General features: G+C 43.2%; 1 protein-coding gene across 1 annotated transcript in view; it reads right to left on the reverse strand.

The window, feature by feature from the left end:
- Nucleotides 1-22,346, reverse strand: part of MEGF11 (multiple EGF like domains 11) — a 714,010-nt gene that overhangs the window by 392,727 nt on the left and 298,937 nt on the right. Inside the window, exon 5 of the mRNA XM_068273562.1 lies at nt 21,736-21,828. Coding sequence (XP_068129663.1) covers nt 21,736-21,828 — 93 coding nt within the window. The remainder of the gene's footprint in view (nt 1-21,735; nt 21,829-22,346) is intronic.

A 22,346-nucleotide genomic window follows, 5' to 3' on the forward strand; every position in this document is an offset into this window, starting at 1 on the left:
CCTTCCCTATGCAGAGTCCGGATGAGAGTGTAAATGAGATGTTACTCACCCTGCCCTCAGCATTTCACCGAGGAGATCTCCCTTCAGTCGGGGACACCACTAGCTACTCAATACTGAGGGTACCTCTGGCTGCCTAATGCTAAGGGACACCTGTAGCTATTAGGGGCAAGGGAAGTAAGGGAGAAGTGACAGCTGGGCCAGCCAGCACACTTATAATAATAATCCGAACATTTATATAGCCTTTTCTCCTGTCGGACTCAAAGCGCTCAAGAGCTGCAGCCACTGGGACGCGCTCAGGAGGCCACCCTGCAGTGTTAGGGAGTCTTGCCTTGAACTCCTTACTGAATAGGTACTGACCCTAGCCAGGATTCGAACCCTGGTCTCCCATGTCAAAGGCAGTGCCCTTAACCAGTACACTATTCAGCCTGTGCACTCTATTCAGCCACTGCGGTGCAGTTCCAAAGGGGTCTGCAGGTTCATGGAGGGTGAAGTCTAGGGTGCCAGGACATCTGTGCCTATAGGCCCCTGTGATGTTAAACAAGGCCTGCACAAAGCACATTGCTTTTCAGTAGATTTCAATCAGGAAAACCTATGGAAAATTGGCTGAACCGCAGTGTAGCACTGTACCATGCAGTGCAACCCTATCGCCCATCGATTAACCACCGCTCCTGCCCCGGCCCCCCAATCAAAGTACATTTTCCGTTCTGTCCGATTAATATCGCTGATCGATTTTAAGTTAAAAATATATTATATTGGTGCAATAGATTTCTGGCAGAGTTATCAGAGTGCTAGAATCTGCCGGGAACTGAATGGGAAAAATGATGCTTGTATGGCCTGATTGGCCTATCCTTTGGCTCTCATTAGATAATAGTGCATTAATAGTACAATTACATACAGAAAAATGGTGTAATAATTCAGATATACAGTATTTTGCAAGTTATTGGTAAGTTTGACTAGCAGTGGCGTAACTACAATTTATGCCCCCACCCGGTAAAACTTTGATGGGTCGCCCCAATGTTCACACCCTCTCCCTTGAATATCCTTCACGGCCTTGGGGCCCATCTCACAAGGGTCATAAAACAAATGTGGTCATCATGATCTTCACACCCATAACCAGTGTAGCTACAGAAACACCTGATCTGAAGTATAGAGCCCTGTATTGGAGGAAGGGAAGGTTAGTAATTGGGGACCCCAATAGCTCTGAGGCCCCCTGCGATCGCAAGGGCTGCTCCCCTCTAGTTAAGCCCCTCATACAACACCCACACTAATAATTGCTTGCTAAGTACCCCCCTATTGTAGGTAGCATCCTCTCAAGCCCCTCTTAAAACATATACTGTATATTTGGCAGGAATACTCCCTACTTGAGTACTTGAGTACAAATGCGTCTGCAATGTTCCTTTTTGTTTTCAATAAACCATAAATACTAAAATGGGGTTGTTTATGTGCAATAAACGTAAAACTTACTATAAGGCCCCGTTTCCACATGACGCGATACCCTCCGTTTTCCCGCACACAAATGTTCCAAAACGATTGATTCCTTCCATACCTCGCACATCAATTTCCAATAGATTCCAGCAGGGGATCTATTGAAAATCGTTCGGACCACGGAGCTGGACTGTTTGATGCAGTGCAAAGCTATGGGCCATTGATCTATTAACGTGCTCTCCCCTCCCCCGATCGACCTACATTTTCTATCCTGTCTGATACTTTCTAACAGATTTTGCTCAAAATCGATCAAAGATCAATTATCCTGACATTTTGGGGAATCAATTCCCAGCAGATGAATCAAATCCACAGGAAATCAAATGGGAATATCGATGAGTGCATCTCCATCCTAATTCCTGCTTTTGAATGCAGCAAGATAAAGCAAAGATTCTTTACAGTAACCTCTGACTTATCTGTCGGCTAAACTCCTATTTACATGATAAATCCTAACAAGTAATTGACTTGTCAATCAGGTTTCGTATTCAGGAAAAGTGTCCTTTATTATAATATTAAGTGTGCATTTTATGTGAATGTGGTGGGAAATGAACCTGCAAGCTCCTCTGAAGTAGAGGCCAGTGTAAAGGTTTCAGAATTCATATTAGGTTGCTCCAGTTTTCTGCTAAGATAAACATTTAATTATGCATTATATATTTTGTGTCCTATGTGCTGCAGCAATTCCCAAGCTGTTCTGCTATATTTCTTTTTTCATCTTTGAAATTTAATAATTACCACTGCTGTTGAGTTACGATAACCAAAAACATGCTCTGCCAGCATTGTCCCAAAGGATGTAAAAACGCACAGAAGGACATATCAGGCACCTGCACAGCCATCTAATAAGTCATATAAAAGGTACACCATCAAATGATTTCCATGTTCCTCCAGTGTCTGCCAACACCTTCAGCTACATGCGTGCTTCTGTAATGCTGAGAGATGTTCTTTTTCCTGCTTTAGGAGTCACATGGTCACTCCTGACTGACTCATCCACCAATTGTAGTAGGGGTGGATGAACACCCTGTAGAAAAAGTCACAGGAGACAAAAATCGGGAGCCCAGTAGTGCAATATGTCAATGACCACAATAAAAGAAAATAAATTAGAAGCACTACTCACAAAGGGAGGTTGCTGGGGGCAACCAACCACAGGAAGCAGGTGGAGACAATAAACCCGACTCCACTCGGGGTGGTCCTAGCCAGAACCGGAAGGATGGTCGCTCTCTTAGTGGAAAAAGGGGGACAGAGTCCACTGTGGGGACTCCACTGGTGGTCTGCCACCTCCCCTCGGACAGGGTGTGTTCGGGGGTATACTTAGCACGTAAAAGGGAAAAAGGCGCCCTGATGTAATAAAAGCATCTAAAATCAGCTTAAAATCGAAAAGTGATATGAGGTAGCTTACCTTAATGACGAAACCTCTGTAGTTAATACAAGGGATTTTTATTATTTTATTATGCAAATCTTACAATGGGTCTCTTTGAACAATTATTTTTGAGCCAAACTCCATATCGCAATAATATTATAAAGTACTATAGATATATAGATGACATCATCCTCGTGTGGGAAGGAGAGACCATCACCATAGAGAACTTTGTAGAATACATCAATAACAATGATTGGGGACTAAAATTCACCATGGACACAAACCCACTTACCATCGACTATCTAGATGTGACACTGTACATTGTGGATGGGGTGGTCAAATCAAAAACCTTTTTCAAGAAGGTTGATGCGAACTCCTATGTACATTATGGGAGTTTGCATCATAAGCCTTGGAAGACCAATATACCTTTCGGGCAGTTTAGACGTATACGTAAGAACTGCTCCGATTTATCTATATATGACACCCAAGCAGACAATCTGGAAAACAAGTTCTTAGAGCGATCATTTCCAAAACAACTTATTCAATCTGCTAGACATAGAGCTAGACAACTTGACCAGGAGACCCTCCTAAAGACAAAAACTAAAAAAGACGAAACCCCAGACTCTCAACCCACATTCATTACTCGCTTTAGCTCTAACCACAAAAATATTAGATCTATAATCAACAAGCATTGGCCAACCCTATTAAAGGATCCCTACCTCTGCCCCAAACTAGAGGCTAAACCCAAGCTGGTCTTCAGAAGAGCAAAAACCCTCAAAAACATTGTAGCCCCTAGCAGACCACGAGCACTAGTATCCCATGCACCTAGTTCAAATACCACTCCAAATATACAAAAATGCAAGTCATCTAAATGTCTGGCCTGTGATTATCTGCATCCAGGGCAACTTTCCTTCATTTGTGAAATCACACAAGACTCATATGAAATCACCCATTCATTCCACTGCAGCACCACCCATGTTATTTACCTCATCACTTGCCCCTGTAAAAAACAGTACGTTGGACGTACCACTCAGCAAATAAGAGCCAGACTCGGCCAACATAGAAGGAACATCACCAAAGCATATACCAAACACAGTCTCTCAAGGCACTTCGCGGAGTGCCACAACTCGGATCCAAAAACACTATTCTTCATGCCCATAGAACAGATACCCGACAATCCCTCCTGCTCCGATCGAATAGCTCGGTTGCGGGCAAGAGAGATGTTCTGGATCTTCAGATTGAGAACCCTCAAACCAGAGGGTTTAAATGAATGTTTAGAGCACAATTTCTAACTCAGAGGTCCAGCTCACTATACGTATCCCCATAAGATATACTATCTACCAACTCTGTCCATACATAATTTCCCCCTGGACCAGATACTTACACTTCCTAGTTTCCAACTGTCTCCTCCACCTCTCCAGTTCCTTTTCCCCAATAGTAATGCTTATGAGCTAGTAGCTATCAAATGACAAGCACAACACGCACTATGCACATATGACGGCATTATAATGATGTCTTTGAAACATATTTATTAATTATTATACATTTTATTCAATTATTTATGTATTCTTTTTTTTTTTTCATTTTTCATAACTAAAAATATTATTTCATGCACACTTCTTAATAAATTTATGAGCAAATTATGATACCCCACCTGATACCAACAATATGCACTTATAGCATTTTGTAATAATTTAGCATAATAATTATTGTTCACTATTTTAGTATTATTAATATAATGTAATTAGTAAAATTGGTTCCAATTGAGATAGTGAAGTTCAGACCAACCTTGAGAATTCACTATAAGCCACCTATTACCAACAATCACCTATGTTTAAAGAAGCTTTTATAACAAGCACAAATCTCCAGCACTATCTATACTGAAGAATTGTTAACACTGCTGCCATCTAGTGTCCATTTACTAAAACTTTTTTCCCCCAGCATCTGGATGTTCTCTATTAAATCAGCAAAGTGCTGGCATTCAATAGCCTTTCCCTATACATCGCCCAGAACCAAAATGGTGCCGCCAGTACTTCCGGTGGGCGGCCCTTTGTGTGATGATGTCATCAATAACTTCCGGCACTGCCCCTTTTTCAGCAAGCATGCTGTTCAGACATTACAGAAGTTATTTAAGACAGCTCTGCAGAGCCCCCTACAGAGGCTCCCTATGCTAGATGATCTTTTCTATTTGGTAAGTGCTCTGACTCTCATTCCTTCAGACCACCTAACGCTCCCCCTGCTGTTCACCCACCATACTCAAACTTAGCACAATGAAATACTGTGTCTTTTCTTTTAGCTTATTTGTGACCAGTCTATTTTTTAAAGAGCAAGTAGTGCTGTGATTGAATAGCTTATGTAGCTGTGAGATACCACCTTAGTTTGACTTATATGTATATTTATATTCAATAGCTGGCCAAGTCCTAATTGTTATTTGTGTTTATACAAATTTATATTATGATTTTATGAGCGATATACTTTTACTATGGATTCTTAATATTATCAACAATGTTGATACTTATTATTTATTTTTATAAAGCAGCGACTATTATTATTATTATAATTATTATTGAATTTACTCCCTGGTTCGCGTGGGTGTGCTGGGCGGTTGGCGTGTGGGGTGCCGTTCGCGGGCTTTTGTGCGCGCGGGGTGCCGTGGTTCGCGTGGTTGCGGGCTTTTGCGCGCGCGGTTTGCCGCGATTCACGCGGGTCGCGCGCGGGGGTCCGCAATCGCGCGGGTCGTGGCGTTTTGCGCGTGCGGGGGTCCGTGGGCGGCGCTTCGCGTGCTGGCTGTTTTGGCGCGCCCGTGCTGGACGGTTTGCGCCGCTTTGTGAATCAGGCCCATTAAGTTTTCCTCCTTTATTGCGATTAGTATCTTTACTGCTAATGATTATCACCAGTATTACTCTTTCTTACATAATAATAATTTATAAAAAAACATTATGTATGTACAAAAACGCATCTAAAAATTTGATCAATATGATATGATGCAATGTTTATGATCTTGGTAGAACATTTTTTACTATTATGTTTGATATACATGTACAAGTATATTGAGGAGTTCTTGTTGCTATTGTAGGCACTTTTACTGGCCTGATGAAGCGGGCTGAGACCCGCGAAACGCGTTGCCTGTGCTTATAAAAATCCCTTGTATTAACTACAGAGGTTTCGTCATTGAGGTAAGCTACCTCATATCACTTTTCGATTTTAAGCTGATTTTAGATGCTTTTATTACATCAGGGCGCCTCTTTCCCTTTTACGGACTCATCCACCAGTTCAATCAACTGAGGGCAGCAAGCATGTAGTGCATTGGACAGATCTTATCACTTTCTCACCATAGGTTAGTTCCCCTTAAAAACCACAGCACTTTTCCCATATCAACACTCCTCCTATTTATTCACCAATAACTTTATGACTACTTACCACACCTAAATTATCTACAGTATATATTGTTTTTTGTAGGACAAACTAGGTTTTCTTTGGGTGGTACTTTTTGCTGAGAATTATTTTATTTCCTGTGCATTTTAAAGGGAATAAGAAGAAAAGAATTACAAAAAAATGAATTATTTCTCATAAGCCATTATAGTCTGAAAATAAAAAGTGTTACTATAGATAAAATCCACTCATTTTATTTGCCCATTTGCTCTGGCCATTAAAACATTTAAATTACGTTCCTAGTACAATGTATGGTGACAATATATTATTTGGACATAAAGGTGTAGTTTTTCTGTTTTGTGTTTATAATATCAGTTATTACAAGTATTACAATAACAGTAATAACAGCCCCTAAGGTACTATTTATGTATTTTTATTTTTTTTACAAGTGTTTTATTTTGGTAACTATGGAGGGGGGGTGAGAGTGTAGAGCAGGGGTCTCAAACTCGCAGCCCGCGGGCCATTTGCGGCCCTCGATACAATATTTTGTGGCCCTCGCCGGCAAAAGCTTCCTTATAGTTAGCTTCAGTGCTCCCAAGTAATCCGGCGCATCCGCGCCGCTAAACGAGGGCTGCAGAGCCCCCAAATCGCCCGGGGGGCAATCCACCAGCATTTCCTGGAAGGGGCAGAGCTTTCAGCTTCAGCTCTGCCCCTCCTGACGTCAATCGCCGCACGGATCGCCGCCTCTCCACACCCCTCTCTGTGAAGGAAGAGTGAGAGGGGCGGGCAGAGGCAGCTATGCGCCGCGATTGTGAAATTCCTTATGCGGCCCAGCCTCATCCAGACTTTGCCTCCTGCGGCCCCCAGGTAAATTGAGTTTGAGACCCCTGGTGTAGAGGGAGTTAATAACTAAAGGAGATTTATTTTTTTAATGTATTTAAATATATTTTAAATTTAATTTTATTGTTTAACCACAAGATGTCCCCACGCTTTATCATGTGTACTTAGAAAAGTACACAGGAAGCAAGTTTATTTGATCACTGGAGCAGTGATCATTCATTGAGCCGGCATTTCGATTGGCTTTGGGAAAACATGTTCCCATTCACCAATCATTGCATTTACGGGGCTCATAAACATAACGATCTGTATATAAACACCCAGTCTTCAGGGGTGTATGTATATGATCACAAACACTGGCCCACATGACAGCCCAGGGGCCCCAGGTCTCTCTCACTCGCTGGGGCCCCCAAACCACCATGCGACACCTAGAGGGAAGTGTGGGCAAGCCCTGGACCTCTCACCTCCAGGGAACTCACCCCACCACCTCTAAACTGAATGCCAACTGCACAAAAACACAATTGCTAACTTCCAGCTAGAGCAATGTCCTGCCTCTATCTGGCCAGCAGATGCCAGTCAGCCAATCAGGTGTACTGTCATACACCCTTTGCCTGCTGTACCGAATCTAGCAGGAATTACATAAATTAGCATTCAGGTGGGAGGCTTCGGTTGGACGCAATCGTGAATTGCATCGTTTACAGGGACGCCCCGTGTAGGCACATCTCCCACACGGTCCCCTCCCTAACCACTCACCTGTCAACCGCATCCTAGAAGCTGCAAAAAAGAAATTTAAAATCACAAACACTGGTCCACATGACAGCCCAGGGGCCCCAGGTCTCTCTCACTCGCTGGGGCCCCCAAACCACCATGCGACACCTAGAGGGAAGTGTGGGCCCCAGCGAGTAAGAGAGACCTGGGGCCCCTGGGCTGTCATGTGGACCAGTGTTTGTGATTTAAAATTTATTTTTTGCAGCTTCTAGGATGCGGTTGACAGGTGAGTGGTTAGGGAGGGGACCGTGTGGGAGATGTGCCTACACGGGGCGTCCCTGTAAACGATGCAATTCACGATTGCGTCCAACCGAAGCCTCCCACCTGAATGCTAATTTATGTAATTCCTGCTAGATTCGGTACAGCAGGCAAAGGGTGTATGACAGTACACCTGATTGGCTGACTGGCGTCTGCTGGCCAGATAGAGGCAGGACATTGCTCTAGCTGGAAGTTAGCAATTGTGTTTTTGTGTATGTATATGATGCAGCTGTCAGGATGTAGTTAAATGTATATTGTACACCATTTAGCTTCAATACGCTGTTTACATTTGCTCATCAACCTTAATGCTAAAATAATTTGCCTTGTTTAATTGGGATCTAATGCCTGGGGCACACATTATATTTCCTGCCAGATAGGTTAAATAGATAATTTTTTTACAGATCCAGTCTAATTTTTCTGATCAATTTTCTGATCACTTCTCTACCTATAGAACCAGTCTGATTGTATTGCACCAATAATACAGATTGCAGATTGCAAACACCAGGGGATTTTCTGATCACTTCTATAAAAAGTTGATCAGAAAAACGATTGGAAATCACATCGAACCTGTTGGAAATGATCTATTCGACCTATCTATCTAACGGGAAATTGTGTGATGTGTACTAGGCAGTTGAGGCCATTTATACCATATTTTTCCACAAGAATCACATTAGATCTTACAGATGATGTTAGCCAATGAGCTGGTCCACAACTAATCTGTTTTTGCTTTTGCATAACTTACAGGGGGGAGGGGAGGGGATAATAACTTGCTGCACAACACTTTTTCTGCATGCTGCTAATGTTTTCTCAATTGACTACACTGCACTGCAAAGTGCACTATACAGTGTATGTGTGTTTTAGACTGCATGCATGCTAACCTGAAATAAGTGGAAACATAGCCTAAAGTGGCAGCACAATATAGTACAGCTGCCATTCAGATACTGCAGTGGTAAGTGGAGCAGAAAGGGATTATGGGAGGTAGTAGAACCAAAAACTGTTAACAAACTCAGTAAGAACTGAGGCATGCTGGCTGAAATCTTACGTTCTCAAGGATGTGGTTTAGAAGCCACAAGAACAAATAGGAAAAATGCTATTTTCTAACCACTGTGGATAGGATTACAACAACCTGGGCATCCATGTTGTCTTTTGCTGACAAATAACAGCAAGATATTGATAAGGCATCAAATAAAGTTGGAAAAAGCCGACTCGTAGTGTTTACATAAGCACTACCAGTCCAGCAATTCCTCCAATTTTCATGCCGAGCCAGCAGCATAATTGGAAAAGATGATAGTGTGCCATAGAAAGAACTGTGACGGACTATGTGAAGCAATAGAAAGATCCGCAGAGAGCAAATCACACAGCACAATAGTAATATGATGTATTATATTACACATGCTTTCAACAAAGATGTATATACCAGGAAACTGCAGCTGTGTGAATGAGACTGTCTGTCTACAGCTGACATGAGCCCTGCAGTCAGGATGATACCAGATATGATGTAATATTTGGCACTAGAAGCCTAAGAATTTCCTTGGCAAGTCTACTTCTGATATAAGCATAATATTGTTCACATCTCGTTCTGCACATGGCATGGTTCGAGTCATTTCTGTATGTAGTATGGTTTAAGTATAGTTCTGGAGATAATATAGTTCAGGTCTAGTTCTGCACATAGTATGAAGAATATTGTAGTTCTATATATAGCATGGTTCAAGTTTGGTTCTGGACATAATATGGTTCAAGGCTAGTTCTGCATATACTGTAGTATGGTTCAAGCCTAGTTCCACATAGTATGGTTCAAGGCTATTTCTGCGCATAGTGGGCCTACTCCAATTCAAGCAAGAAAGCAATCAGAATATTTTCACCAACTTTTGGGTATTTTTTTTAGAAAATTGCAGAGTGCTGAAAAGTCACAGTTTTTTTAACAGAAGATGAAAATAATTTAGGAGAAAAAGTGTATTGGATCAGGCCCAGTATGGTTCAAGGCTCGTTTTACACATACTGGTGAAACTCGAAAAAAAAGAATATCGTGCAAAAGTCTATTCATTGTAGTAATTCAACTAAATAAAACTAACATATGCAATAAGAACCCTTTGCAGGTGTATTGGATTAATTAGCTGTTTAGAGTCTGACACTTTGAGCCTAGAATATGGAACATATTCACAATATTCTAATGGTCTGAGATTTTGAGGTTTAGGGTTTTCATAAGCTGTAAGCCATAATCATCAAAATGATAACAAATAAAGGCATATGAAATATCTCGCTTTCCATGTAATGGGTCTATTTCATTTATTCGTTTCACCTTATAAAATGGACTTTTGATTCAAACATTTTCAAGTTTCACCTGTAATATGGTTCAAAGCTAGTTCTGTTTATAGTATGGCTGAATCTAGTTATGCACATACTGTAGCTTGATTCAATGCTACACTTGAAACAAAAAGAAAAACCGAGAGCCCAATATAGTGCAGTAAGTCTAACAATTGTTGGCGAAATAATTAACAGATGTGGATATACTCACAAACACGGGTTACCACATAGGCAACCACTTGAACTGCAGGTGGGGAGTATTAGAACCTGACCCCACTCAGGTTTAAGAAGTCGCTCTCTGTAGATAGAAAGAAGGGGACAGTCCCCTCCACCCAAGGTGGACTATATACTGTGCAAATTTGGACAGAGGCGCCAGGCAGGTTAAAATGATCTAAAAACAACTAAAAAGGAGGAGTACAGGTGGACTTACCTCCTGAAATGATGGACAATCAAGATTGTTCAAATCGCAAATAACAATTTATTTTGGCACTCCGCAACGCGTTTCGCAGGTATAACCCGCTTCATCAGGCAAGGAGTGCAAGCTAAAAATCAAGCATACAAACCATAAACAATATACAATAAACAAAACACGACCCTAAGAGCTTGCCATCATAATACAAAAAGCAAAAATGACATATGTCTGTCACAGAAGGGGCGATCTGCTGTGACAGGAGACGTGTAAATACCAAGGGCCTGATTTACCAAAGGACAATAAGCCCCTTTGCATGTCTAATTGTTTGTTGGCTCCTCCAAACAACCGCGAGAGCTATCGCGGGTGCCCGGACGCAATGCGCCACCCCGGACACGCAAAGCCCATAGACCCATATTGGGCCCCGCGCATCCAAGAAGATGCACCCCGCGCAAACGCAGCGCGCGCAAATGTATGCGCGTGCAAAAAACGCTTAGCGCGAAAAAATCGCGCCAAGCGTTAGCAAATCAGGCCCCATGTGTAATGAGGAATGCGACCAAAGTAGTACAAGAATCTATCATGAAACAGCACATAAATAACTTTTCATTCAATTGTCAGCATAAGTTATTATATATATCACAGCGTAAGTTATTATATAGTGACAATACCCGTGTGTCCATAGTGGTGTAATAACTATCTACATAGCCGCAAAAGTATCATCTATAAAAGTGAAGTATAGCTCTTTGAATAAATAGGGAATTCCATCTTACCTCAAAAAGGTCCAATAGTGGCAATGCGCCTCTGTAACTCGCGCTGCTGCTGTCTGCTGTTTATAAAGGTGTCTATGTGCCTAAATTAAAGGTAGGATGTCAGGTGAGTACAGCGTGACATCACATCCCCCACACTGGGCTTATACGGGAAGTGATGCTGGGAAGCATGGGCGAGGTGGCGTCGGCCATGTTGATTGTGGGCAATTTTGCCAACAGCTATTGGCAAAATTGCCCACAATCAACATGGCCGACGCCACCTCGCCCATGCTTCCCAGCATCACTTCCCGTATAAGCCCAGTGTGGGGGATGTGATGTCACGCTGTACTCACCTGACATCCTACCTTTAATTTAGGCACATAGACACCTTTATAAACAGCAGACAGCAGCAGCGCGAGTTACAGAGGCGCATTGCCACTATTGGACCTTTTTGAGGTAAGATGGAATTCCCTATTTATTCAAAGAGCTATACTTCACTTTTATAGATGATACTTTTGCGGCTATGTAGATAGTTATTACACCACTATGGACACACGGGTATTGTCACTATATAATAACTTACGCTGTGATATATATAATAACTTATGCTGACAATTGAATGAAAAGTTATTTATGTGCTGTTTCATGATAGATTCTTGTACTACTTTGGTCGCATTCCTCATTACACATGGGGCCTGATTTGCTAACGCTTGGCGCGATTTTTTCGCGCTAAGCGTTTTTTGCACGCGCATACATTTGCGCGCGCTGCGTTTGCGCGGGGTGCATCTTCTTGGATGCGCGGGGCCCAATATGGGTCTATGGGCTTTGCGTGTCCGGGGTGGCGCATTGCGTCCGGGCACCCGCGATAGCTCTCGCGGTTGTTTGGAGGAGCCAACAAACAATTAGACATGCAAAGGGGCTTATTGTCCTTTGGTAAATCAGGCCCTTGGTATTTACACGTCTCCTGTCACAGCAGATCGCCCCTTCTGTGACAGACATATGTCATTTTTGCTTTTTGTATTATGATGGCAAGCTCTTAGGGTCGTGTTTTGTTTATTGTATATTGTTTATGGTTTGTATGCTTGATTTTTAGCTTGCACTCCTTGCCTGATGAAGCGGGTTATACCTGCGAAACGCGTTGCGGAGTGCCAAAATAAATTGTTATTTGCGATTTGAACAATCTTGATTGTCCATCATTTCAGGAGGTAAGTCCACCTGTACTCCTCCTTTTTAGTTGTTTTTAGATCATTTTAACCTGCCTTGATTCAATGCTAGTTAGGCACATAGTATAGTGTAGAAGGCAAATCACACAATAAGTAAGAGAATGTATTATATGCTTTCAACAAAGATTTATATACCAGGAATCTGCAACTGCTTAAATGAGACTTCACGTTTAAAGCTGACATGAGACGTGCAATCAGGATGATACCAGATATGATGTAACACTTGGCAAAATAAGCCTAGGCACTTCCTCTGCAAGTCTAGTACTGATAAAGTTAAAGAGACACTAAAGCGAAAATAAAATTATGATAATTGGTTGTGTAGTACAGCTAAGAAATAAAACATTAGGAGCAGAGACATATGTCTAATATTTGTTTCCAGTACAGGAAGAGTTAAGAAACTCCAGTTGTTATCTTTGTAAATAGCCATTGATCTCTGACTTTCAAAGTCAAAAATAGTTCTGACTTCTGAAGGCTGTTATCTCAACTGTATTGTGTTTTTCTTTTGCAGAGAACAGTTCAGGACAGGTCAAAAGTTCACTGCCTGTTCTGTAAAAACATTTAGAATGCTGAGTAATGTGTAAATTGCAAATATTTGAGAATGATGCAATGTTAAAAAAAAGCTGTGTAACTGAAAATAAAAATATGAGAATATTAGTTCTAGTAATTACCCGTGCTACACAACCAATTCATTATATCATTTTTTTTTTAAGCTTCAGTGTCTTTTTAACCACTTGAGGACCACAGTCTTTCTACCCCTTAAGGACCGGCCACTTTTTTTCCATTCAGACCACTGCAGCTTTCACGGTTTATTGCTCGCTCATACAACCTACCACCTAAATGAATTTTGGCTCCTTTTCTTGTCACTAATAAAGCTTTCTTTTGGTGCTATTTGATTGCTCCTGCGATTTTTACTTTTTATTATATTCATCAAAAAAGACATGAATTTTGGCAAAAAAATGATTTTTTTAACTTTCTGTGCTGACAATTTTCAAATAAAGTAAAATTTCTGTATACATGCAGCGCGAAAAATGTGGACAAACATGTTTTTAATAAAAAAAAAAAACATTCAGTGTATATTTATTGGTTTGGGTAAAAGTTATAGCGTTTACAAACTATGGTGCAAAAAGTGAATTTTGCCATTTTCAAGCATCTATGACTTTTCTGACCCCCTGTCATGTTTCATGAGGGGCTAGAATTCCAGGATAGTATAAATACCCCCCAAATGACCCCATTTTGGAAAGAAGACATCCCAAAGTATTCACTGAGAGGCATAGTGAGTTCATAGAAGATATTATTTTTTGTCACAAGTAAGGGGAAAATGACACTTTGTGACAAAAAAAAAGAAAAAAAAAAAGAATCCATTTCTTCTAACTTGCGACAAAAAAAAATGAAATCTGCCACGGACTCACCATGCCCCTCTCTGAATACCTTGAAGTGTCTACTTTCCAAAATTGGGTCATTTGTGGGGTGTGTTTACTGTCCTCGCATTTTGGGGGGTGCTAATTTGTAAGCACCCCTGTAGAGCCTAAAGGTGCTCATTGGACTTTGGGCCCCTTAGCGCAGTTAGGCTGCAAAAAAGTGCCACACATGTGGTATTGCCGTACTCAAGAGAAGTAGTAGAATGTGTTTTGGGGTGTATTTTTACACATACCCATGCTGGGTGGGAGAAATATCTCTGTAAATGACAATTTTTTCATTTTTTTTACACACAATTGTCCATTTACAGAGTTATTTCTCCCACCCAGCATGGGTATGTGTAAAAATACACCCCAAAACACATTCTACTACTTCTCTTGAGTACGGCAATACCACATGTGTGGCACTTTTTTGCACCCTAACTGCGCTAAAGGGCCCAAAGTCCAATGAGTACCTTTAGGATTTCACAAGTCATTTTGCGGAATTTGATTTCCAGACTACTCCTCACGGTTTAGGGCCCCTAAAATGCCAGGGCAGTATAGGAACCCCACAAATGACCCCATTTTAGAAAGAAGACACCCCAAGGTATTCCGTTAGGAGTATGGTGAGTTCATAGAAGATTTTATTTTTTGTCAAAAGTTAGCGGAAAATTGATTTTTATTGTTTTTTTCACAAAGTGTCATTTTCCACTAACTTGTGACAAAAAATAAAATCTTCTATGAACTCACCATACTCCTAACGGAATACCTTGAGGTGTCTTCTTTCTAAAATGGGGTCATTTGTGGGGTTCCTATACTGCCCTGGCATTTTAGGGGCCCTAAACCGTGAGGAGTAGTCTGGAAATCAAATTCCGCAAAATGACCTGTGAAATCCTAAAGGTACTCATTGGACTTTGGGCCCTTTAGCGCAGTTAGGGTGCAAAAAAGTGCCACACATGTGGTATCGCCGTACTCGGGAGAAGTAGTACAATGTGTTTTGGGGTGTATTTTTACACATACCCATGCTGGGTGGGAGAAATAACTCTGTAAATGGACAATTGTGTGTAAAAAAAATCAAAAGATTGTCATTTACAGAGGTATTTCTCCCACCCAGCATGGGTATGTGTAAAAATACACCCCAAAACACATTGTACTACTTCTCCCGAGTATGGCAATACCACATGTGTGGCACTTTTTTGCACCCTAACTGCGCTAAAGGGCCCAAAGTCCAATGAGTACCTTTAGGATTTCACAGGTCATTTTGCGAAATTTGATTTCCAGACTACTCCTCACGGTTTAGGGCCCCTAAAATGCCAGTTCAGTATAGGAACCCCACAAATGACCCCATTTTAGAAAGAAGACACCCCAAGGTATTCCGTTAGGAGTATGGTGAGTTCATAGAAGATTTTATTTTTTGTCAAAAGTTAGTGGAAAATGACACTTTGTGAAAAAAACAATAAAAATCAATTTTCCGCTAACTTTTGACAAAAAATAAAATCTTCTATGAACTCACCATACTCCTAACGGAATACCTTTGGGTGTCTTCTTTCTAGAATGGGGTCATTTGTGGGGTTACTATACTGCCCTGGCATTTTAGGGGCCCTAAACCGTGAGGAGTAGTCTTGAAACCAAATGTCGCAAAATGACCTGTGAAATCCTAAAGGTACTCATTGGACTTTGGGCCCCTTAGCGTACTTAGGGTGTAAAAAAGTGCCACACATGTGGTACCGCCGTACTCAGGAGAAGTAGTATAATGTGTTTTGGGGTGTATTTTTACACATACCCATGCTAAGTGGGAGAAATATCTCTGTAAATGAGAATTGTTTGATTTGTTTTACACACAATTGACCATTTACATAGAAATTTCTCCCACCCAGCATGGGTATGTGTAAAAATACACCCCAAAACACATTATACTACTTTTCCTGAGTACGGCGGTACCACATGTGTGACACTTTTTTGCAGCCTAGGTGCGCTAAGGGGCCCAACGTCCTATTCACGGGTCATTTTGAGGCATTTGTTTTCTAGACTACTCCTCGCGGTTTAGGGCCCCTAAAATGCCAGGGCAGTATAGGAACCCCACAAGTGACCCCATTTTAGAAAGAAGACACCCCAAGGTATTCCGTTAGGTGTATGGCGAGTTCATAGAAGATTTTATTTTTTGTCACAAGTTAGTGAAAAATGACACTTTGTGAAAAAAACCCAATAAAAATCAATTTCCGCTAACTTTTGACAAAAAATAAAATCTTCTATGAACTCGTCATACACCTAACAGAATACCTTGGGGTGTCTTTTTTTCTAAAATGGGGTCACTTGTGGGGTTCCTATACCGCCCTGGCATTTTACGGGCCCAAAACCGTGAGTAGCCTGGAAACCAAATGTCTCAAAATGACTGTTCAGGGGTATAAGCATCTGCAAATTTTGATGACAGGTGGTCTATGAGGGGGAGAATTTTGTGGAACCGGTCATAAGCAGGGTGGCCTTTTAGATGACAGGTTGTATTGGGCCTGATCTGATGGATAGGAGTGCTAGGGGGGTGACAGGAGGTGATTGATGGGTGTCTCAGGGGGTGGTTAGAGGGGAAAATAGATGCAATCAATGCACTGGGGAGGTGATCGGAAGGGGGTCTGAGGGGGATCTGAGGGTTTGGCCGAGTGATCAGGAGCCCACACGGGGCAAATTAGGGCCTGATCTGATGGGTAGGTGTGCTAGGGGGTGACAGGAGGTGATTGATGGGTGTCTCAAGGTGTGATTAGAGGGGGGAATAGATGCAAGCAATGCACTGGCGAGGTGATCAGGGCTGGGGTCTGAGGGCATTCTGAGGGTGTGGGCGGGTGATTGAGTGCCCTAGGGGCAGATAGGGGTCTAATCTGATAGGTAGCAGTGACAGGGGGTGATTGATGGGTAATTAGTGGGTGTTTAGGGTAGAGAACAGATGTGAACACTGCACTTGGGAGGTGATCGGACGTCGGATCTGCGGGCGATCTATTGGTGTGGGTGGGTGATCAGATTGCCCGCAAGGCAGAGGTTAGGGGCTGATTGATGGGTGGCAGTGACAGGGGTGATTGATGGGTGGCAGTGACAGGGGGTGATTGATGGGTGATTGACAGGTGATTGGCAGGTGATCAGTGGGTTATTACAGGGAAGGACAGATGTAAATAATGCCCTGGCGAATTGATAAGGGGGGGTCTGAGGGCAATCTGAGCGTGTAGGCGGGTGATTGGGTGCCCGCAAGGGGCAGATTAGGGTCTGATCTGATGGGTAACAGTGACAGGTGGTGATAGGGGGTGATTGATGGGTAATTAGTGGGTGTTTAGAGGAGAGAATAGATGGAAACACTGCGCTTGGGTGGTGATCTGATGTCGGATCTGCGGGCGATCTATTGGTGTGGGTGGGTGATCAGTTTGCCCGCAAGGGCGGGTTAGGGGCTGATTGTTGGGTGGCAGTGACAGGGGGTGATTGATGGGTGATAGGTGATTGGCAGGTGATTGACAGGTGATCAGTGGGTTATTACAGGGAAGGACAGATGTAATTAATGCACTGGTAAATTGATAAGGGGGGGGGGGGTCTGAGGGCAATCTGAGCGTGTGGGCGGGTGATTGGGTGCCCGCAAGGGGCAGCTTAGGGTCTGATCTGATAGGTAACAGTGACAGGTGGTGATAGGGGGTGATTGATGGGTGATTGATGGGTAATTAGTGGGTGTTTAGAGAAGATAACAGATGTAAACAATACATTTGGGAGGTAATCTGACGGCGGGTTTGCGGGCGATCTAATGGTGTGGGTGGGTGATCAGATTGCCCGCAAGGGGCAGGTTAGGGGCTGATTGATGGGTGGCAGTGACAGGGGGTGACAGGGGGTGATTGATGGGTGATAGGTGATTGGCAGGTGATTGACAGGTGATCAGTGGGTTATTACAGGGAAGAACAGATGTAATTAATGCCCTGGCGAATTGATAAGGGGGGGTCAGAGGGCAATCTGAGCGTGTTGGCGGGTGATTGGGTGCCCGCAAGGGGCAGATTAGGGTCTGATCTGATAGGTAAAAGTGACAGGTGGTGATAGGGGGTGATTGATGGGTGATTGATGGGTAATTAGTGGGTGTTTAGAGGAGAGAATAGATGTAAACAATGGATTTGGGAGGTGATCTGATGTCGGATCTGCGGGCGATCTATTGGTGTGGGTGGGTGATCAGATTGCCCGCAAGGGGCAGGTTAGGGGCTGATTGTTGGGTGGCAGTGACAGGGGGTGATTGATGGGTGATTGATGGGTGATTGATGGGTGATTGACGGGTGATTGACAGGTTATCAGGGAAGATAGATGCATACAGTACACAGGGGGGGGGGGTCTGGGGGGGGGGGTCTGGGGAGAATCTGAGGGGTGGGGGGGTGATCAGGAGGGGGCAGGGGGCAGGGGGGGGGGATAAAAAAAAAAATAGCGTTGACAGATAGTGACAGGGAGTGATTGATGGGTTATTAGGGGGGTGATTGGGTGCAAACAGGGGTCTGGGGGGTGGGCAGGGGGGGGTCTGAGGGGTGCTGTGGGCGATCAGTGGGCGGGGGGGGGCAGATCAGTGTGTTTGGGTGCAGACTAGGGTGGCTGCAGCCTGCCCTGGTGGTCCCTCGGACACTGGGATCACCAGGGCAGGAGGCAGCCTGTATAATACACTTTGTATACATTACAAAGTGTATTATACACTTTGTAGCGGCGATCGCGGGGTTAACATCCCGCCGGCGCTTCCGTATGGCCGGCGGGATGTTACGGCGGGTGGGCGGAGCCAGTTGCCGGGGGAAGCGCGCGTCATCAATGACGCGATCGCTCCCCCGGCATGCCTAAAGGACGCGCCGCCTGAAGGCGTATTGCGGTCCTTTAGGCGTCCACTTTGCCGCCGCCCATGGGCTGTGGGCGGTCGGCAAGTGGTTAAACCATAGTACTGTTAACATCTCATTCTGCACATGGATCTTGGCTAGTTCTGCAATAAGTATGCTTCAAGGTTAGTTCTGCACATAGTATGGTTCAAGACTGATTCTTATCAAGGGTCTTGGTTCCCTAAAAACCCTAATACTTCCATGCGCAGTACACGACTATTTTACCACTACTTATGCCACTGGCTTAAACTGTAACACAGAAGTAAATATTACAGCAAATATTGATTATAGCACAGCCAATAAAAGCAAACAGCAAATTGGTACTTGATATCAAAGTATTAGTGGTAAGATGTATTGCAGGCGTAATAAACAACATCTTCAAATTCATGAAGTCTTTCGGTTACCATTAAGTGAGCACAAAGTAGCATTCACACTGGCCTTTAGATGGGAAAACAAGGGTTATAATCCTAGGTTTTTTAGCTATGTTAGTGCTGTCGGGTCAGAAGTTCACCTTATACCTTACCTAATCTGTTTGTCATGCATATAAAGCACAGCAATTCTACAGTTCCAAGCACATTCTGGCACAGACAGGAGTGTCAAATTGTGCTTGTGCAAGACAATAGTCAGTAGATTAGTACATGTGTTGAAAAACAGGAATAACGGTTCCTGCCCTGTGCAGATAATTACTTCTGCAGCAAAGTGGAAACTATGGTTGATATGCTCTATAGCCAAAGCACATTTGTCATGGTTGCAAGAACATGCAGATTGCATTTAGTGTCAGTCTTAGAAATGTTTAGCTGTTGGCAAATTTTAATAACAATAACTTACTCAATGTACTCTTTAACCTATTGGGGAGCGCCGCAGGTTGAATCAACGTCCGGCAGGGGGTGGTACAGTTCTGACCGGACGTTGATTCAACGTCCGCGCTAAAGAACCGCTCCTGACGCGATCGTGTGCACCTGAGAGGGGAGATTAAGCTGTCATATGACAGCTGGCATCTCCCCTCAGTGATCAGCAGCCATCGCGTATGGCTGCTGATCACGTGATCACTACGATCGCCGTCGGATCGTAGTGATCACTTTGACAGCGGCGGCAGCAGGGGGGAAAAGAAGAGGATCCACTCACCTCCCTGCCGTTCCAGCGACGATCGGCGCCCCCCTCTGCTCTGGCCGGCATTTCTGCGACGTCTGACGTCAGCGCCAGGTCCCGGCTTGATGACGTCATCAAGCCGCGACCCGACCTGAGCGTCATTTGGAGTGTAGATGTGGCCGGAGAAGAAGGGGGCTAATGAGGCTCATCGCTGGAGCCTAGACGGTAAGTGATGGCTGCCAGCTATGGGGGGAACACTTGCCACCATAGGGGGGAAACTGCCCAGCCAGCCACAGACGGGATCCGGCCGCCCGACCCCCTCCACCGCAAAATGCCCTGGTCCTTAAGGGGGGTTAGGCAGCCGGTCCCGAAGTGGTTAACCTTTTGCCTGTCTAATTAAAATGTTACTGTTTGCGCTGGTGCTGCATTTTTTCCTCCCCCAGTCTACAAAGAGTGGGCCTAGGGAGCAGTTTTATATTTACCTGTTCCAGACGCTGGATCAGCTCTTCCCTCCCTCCAGCAAGCGGCACTGTAATCCCAACATAGTCTTCTGGGTCCGGATCACGTCATATCATGTGATCGGGACCCATAAGACGATGTCGGCATTACAGCACCACTCAGTAGAGGGAAAGGAGAGCCAATCCAGCATCCGGAATAGGTAAATATGAAACTGCTCCCGGCACCCACTCTGCATAGCCTGCATTAGGCAGCCTGAGTTTTTCCAGTAGAGAAAGCCCTGCCCAAGATTATCTGTAGTGAGATAACTCGTATAGGGCTGTTAAAAGGTTAAGGCATCACTCTCACTTAAAATTGTAAAATGTAAAATATATGTGTATGAATATGTATAAAATGTGTATTTGTCCAAGAGTAAAACACCCTATAAATCCTTTTTTCCAATGTTCACTAGTAAAAATCTGACAGGTTTTGGACTAGTCCATCTCCTCATAGGGTTTTTCAGGTTTTTTTTTTTTTTTTTAATTTCCAAAAGTACTTACTGAACAGCAGTTGATCAGTCCAACTGCCAGTATAGTGTGAAAATAAATGGGTAGGCTATCATTCCTAAGTAAATCTTTTCCACAGAGTGATTTTCTAAAGAGTAAAGTAAATACTAACAACCCCACCGTGAGGAGATGGCCTAGTCCAAAACCTGTTAGAGCTGCAAGATGTTAACTACCTACTATATGTTACAGCAAGATAGGCGAAATCAAATGTAATTTATGGTGCATTTTACTCTGGGAAAAATGTACATTTTATGTGTATGTATCTTAAATGTTACAATTGTCAGCATTAATCTGACATATGAAAAGTATCTAGAGGGAAATGTTTCTTTTTGGCCATAGGATCCAATCAGGACTCTTTTTTTACAAACCAGGACTGCTGAAAACTAAAAATTCAATATAGACAATTTTAACCCATCAGCGGCTTAAAGTTCTATCTGGGGAATCAGAGCATTGAAAGGCTGCTTTTTGTGATTGTTTCTGCATGCGGCTGATCACGTCTGCCTTGCATCTGTATATGGATTTCCATCAGGGTACCCAGTGCGAGCTGCGTGTCACCATTACTTGGCCCAGTGAATAGACAGCAATAAGTAGATCACAGTTCCTGGTTGGCTTATTAACTCAGCTGTGGGAACTTACCACTGGAACAGTCCGCACCACCCCAGCCAGGTTCACAATGACAGGTGTCAGGGGACACGCAGCGGCCATGGACGCATTCCTCTGTGCAGAGCGCTGTGGAGAGAAAACATGGAGTCATTCTTCTGTATACATCTATACATTACCACTAATTACTATTTAAAGCAAACCTGAAGTGAAAATAAACTTATGAGATAATGAACTTTGTGTGTAGTACAGCTAAGAAATAGAACATTAGTAGCAAAGACAAAAGTTTCATGTTATAGGAAGAGTACTGGAAATTCAGTTGTTATCTATGCAAAAGAGCTCCTCTGAGCTATTCGACCGACTGGGTCGAATACAGTCCTGTTTTCTGAAGCACTTAAAGCAGCCATGAAACAGTGAGAGAGCTTGAGATAAGTTTTTACTGCAGGAGAGTTCAAAGGGGCATTATTTCTGCTTTGTTTTATAGCTTAAAAGACAGAGTGTGGTTTTAAAACTGCAACTGTGACAGAATGATGCAATGTTATAAATAAAAGCTATTTAACTGAAAATAAAAACAAGAGACTCTTTTCTTTGCTATTAATATGCAGGAGAACAGAGGCACCAAAAGGATAAAAGGAAGCTAAATGAGC

This window comes from Hyperolius riggenbachi, chromosome 3 (assembly GCF_040937935.1).
Source record: "Hyperolius riggenbachi isolate aHypRig1 chromosome 3, aHypRig1.pri, whole genome shotgun sequence".
In the NCBI taxonomy this organism is placed as follows: domain Eukaryota; kingdom Metazoa; phylum Chordata; class Amphibia; order Anura; family Hyperoliidae; genus Hyperolius; species Hyperolius riggenbachi.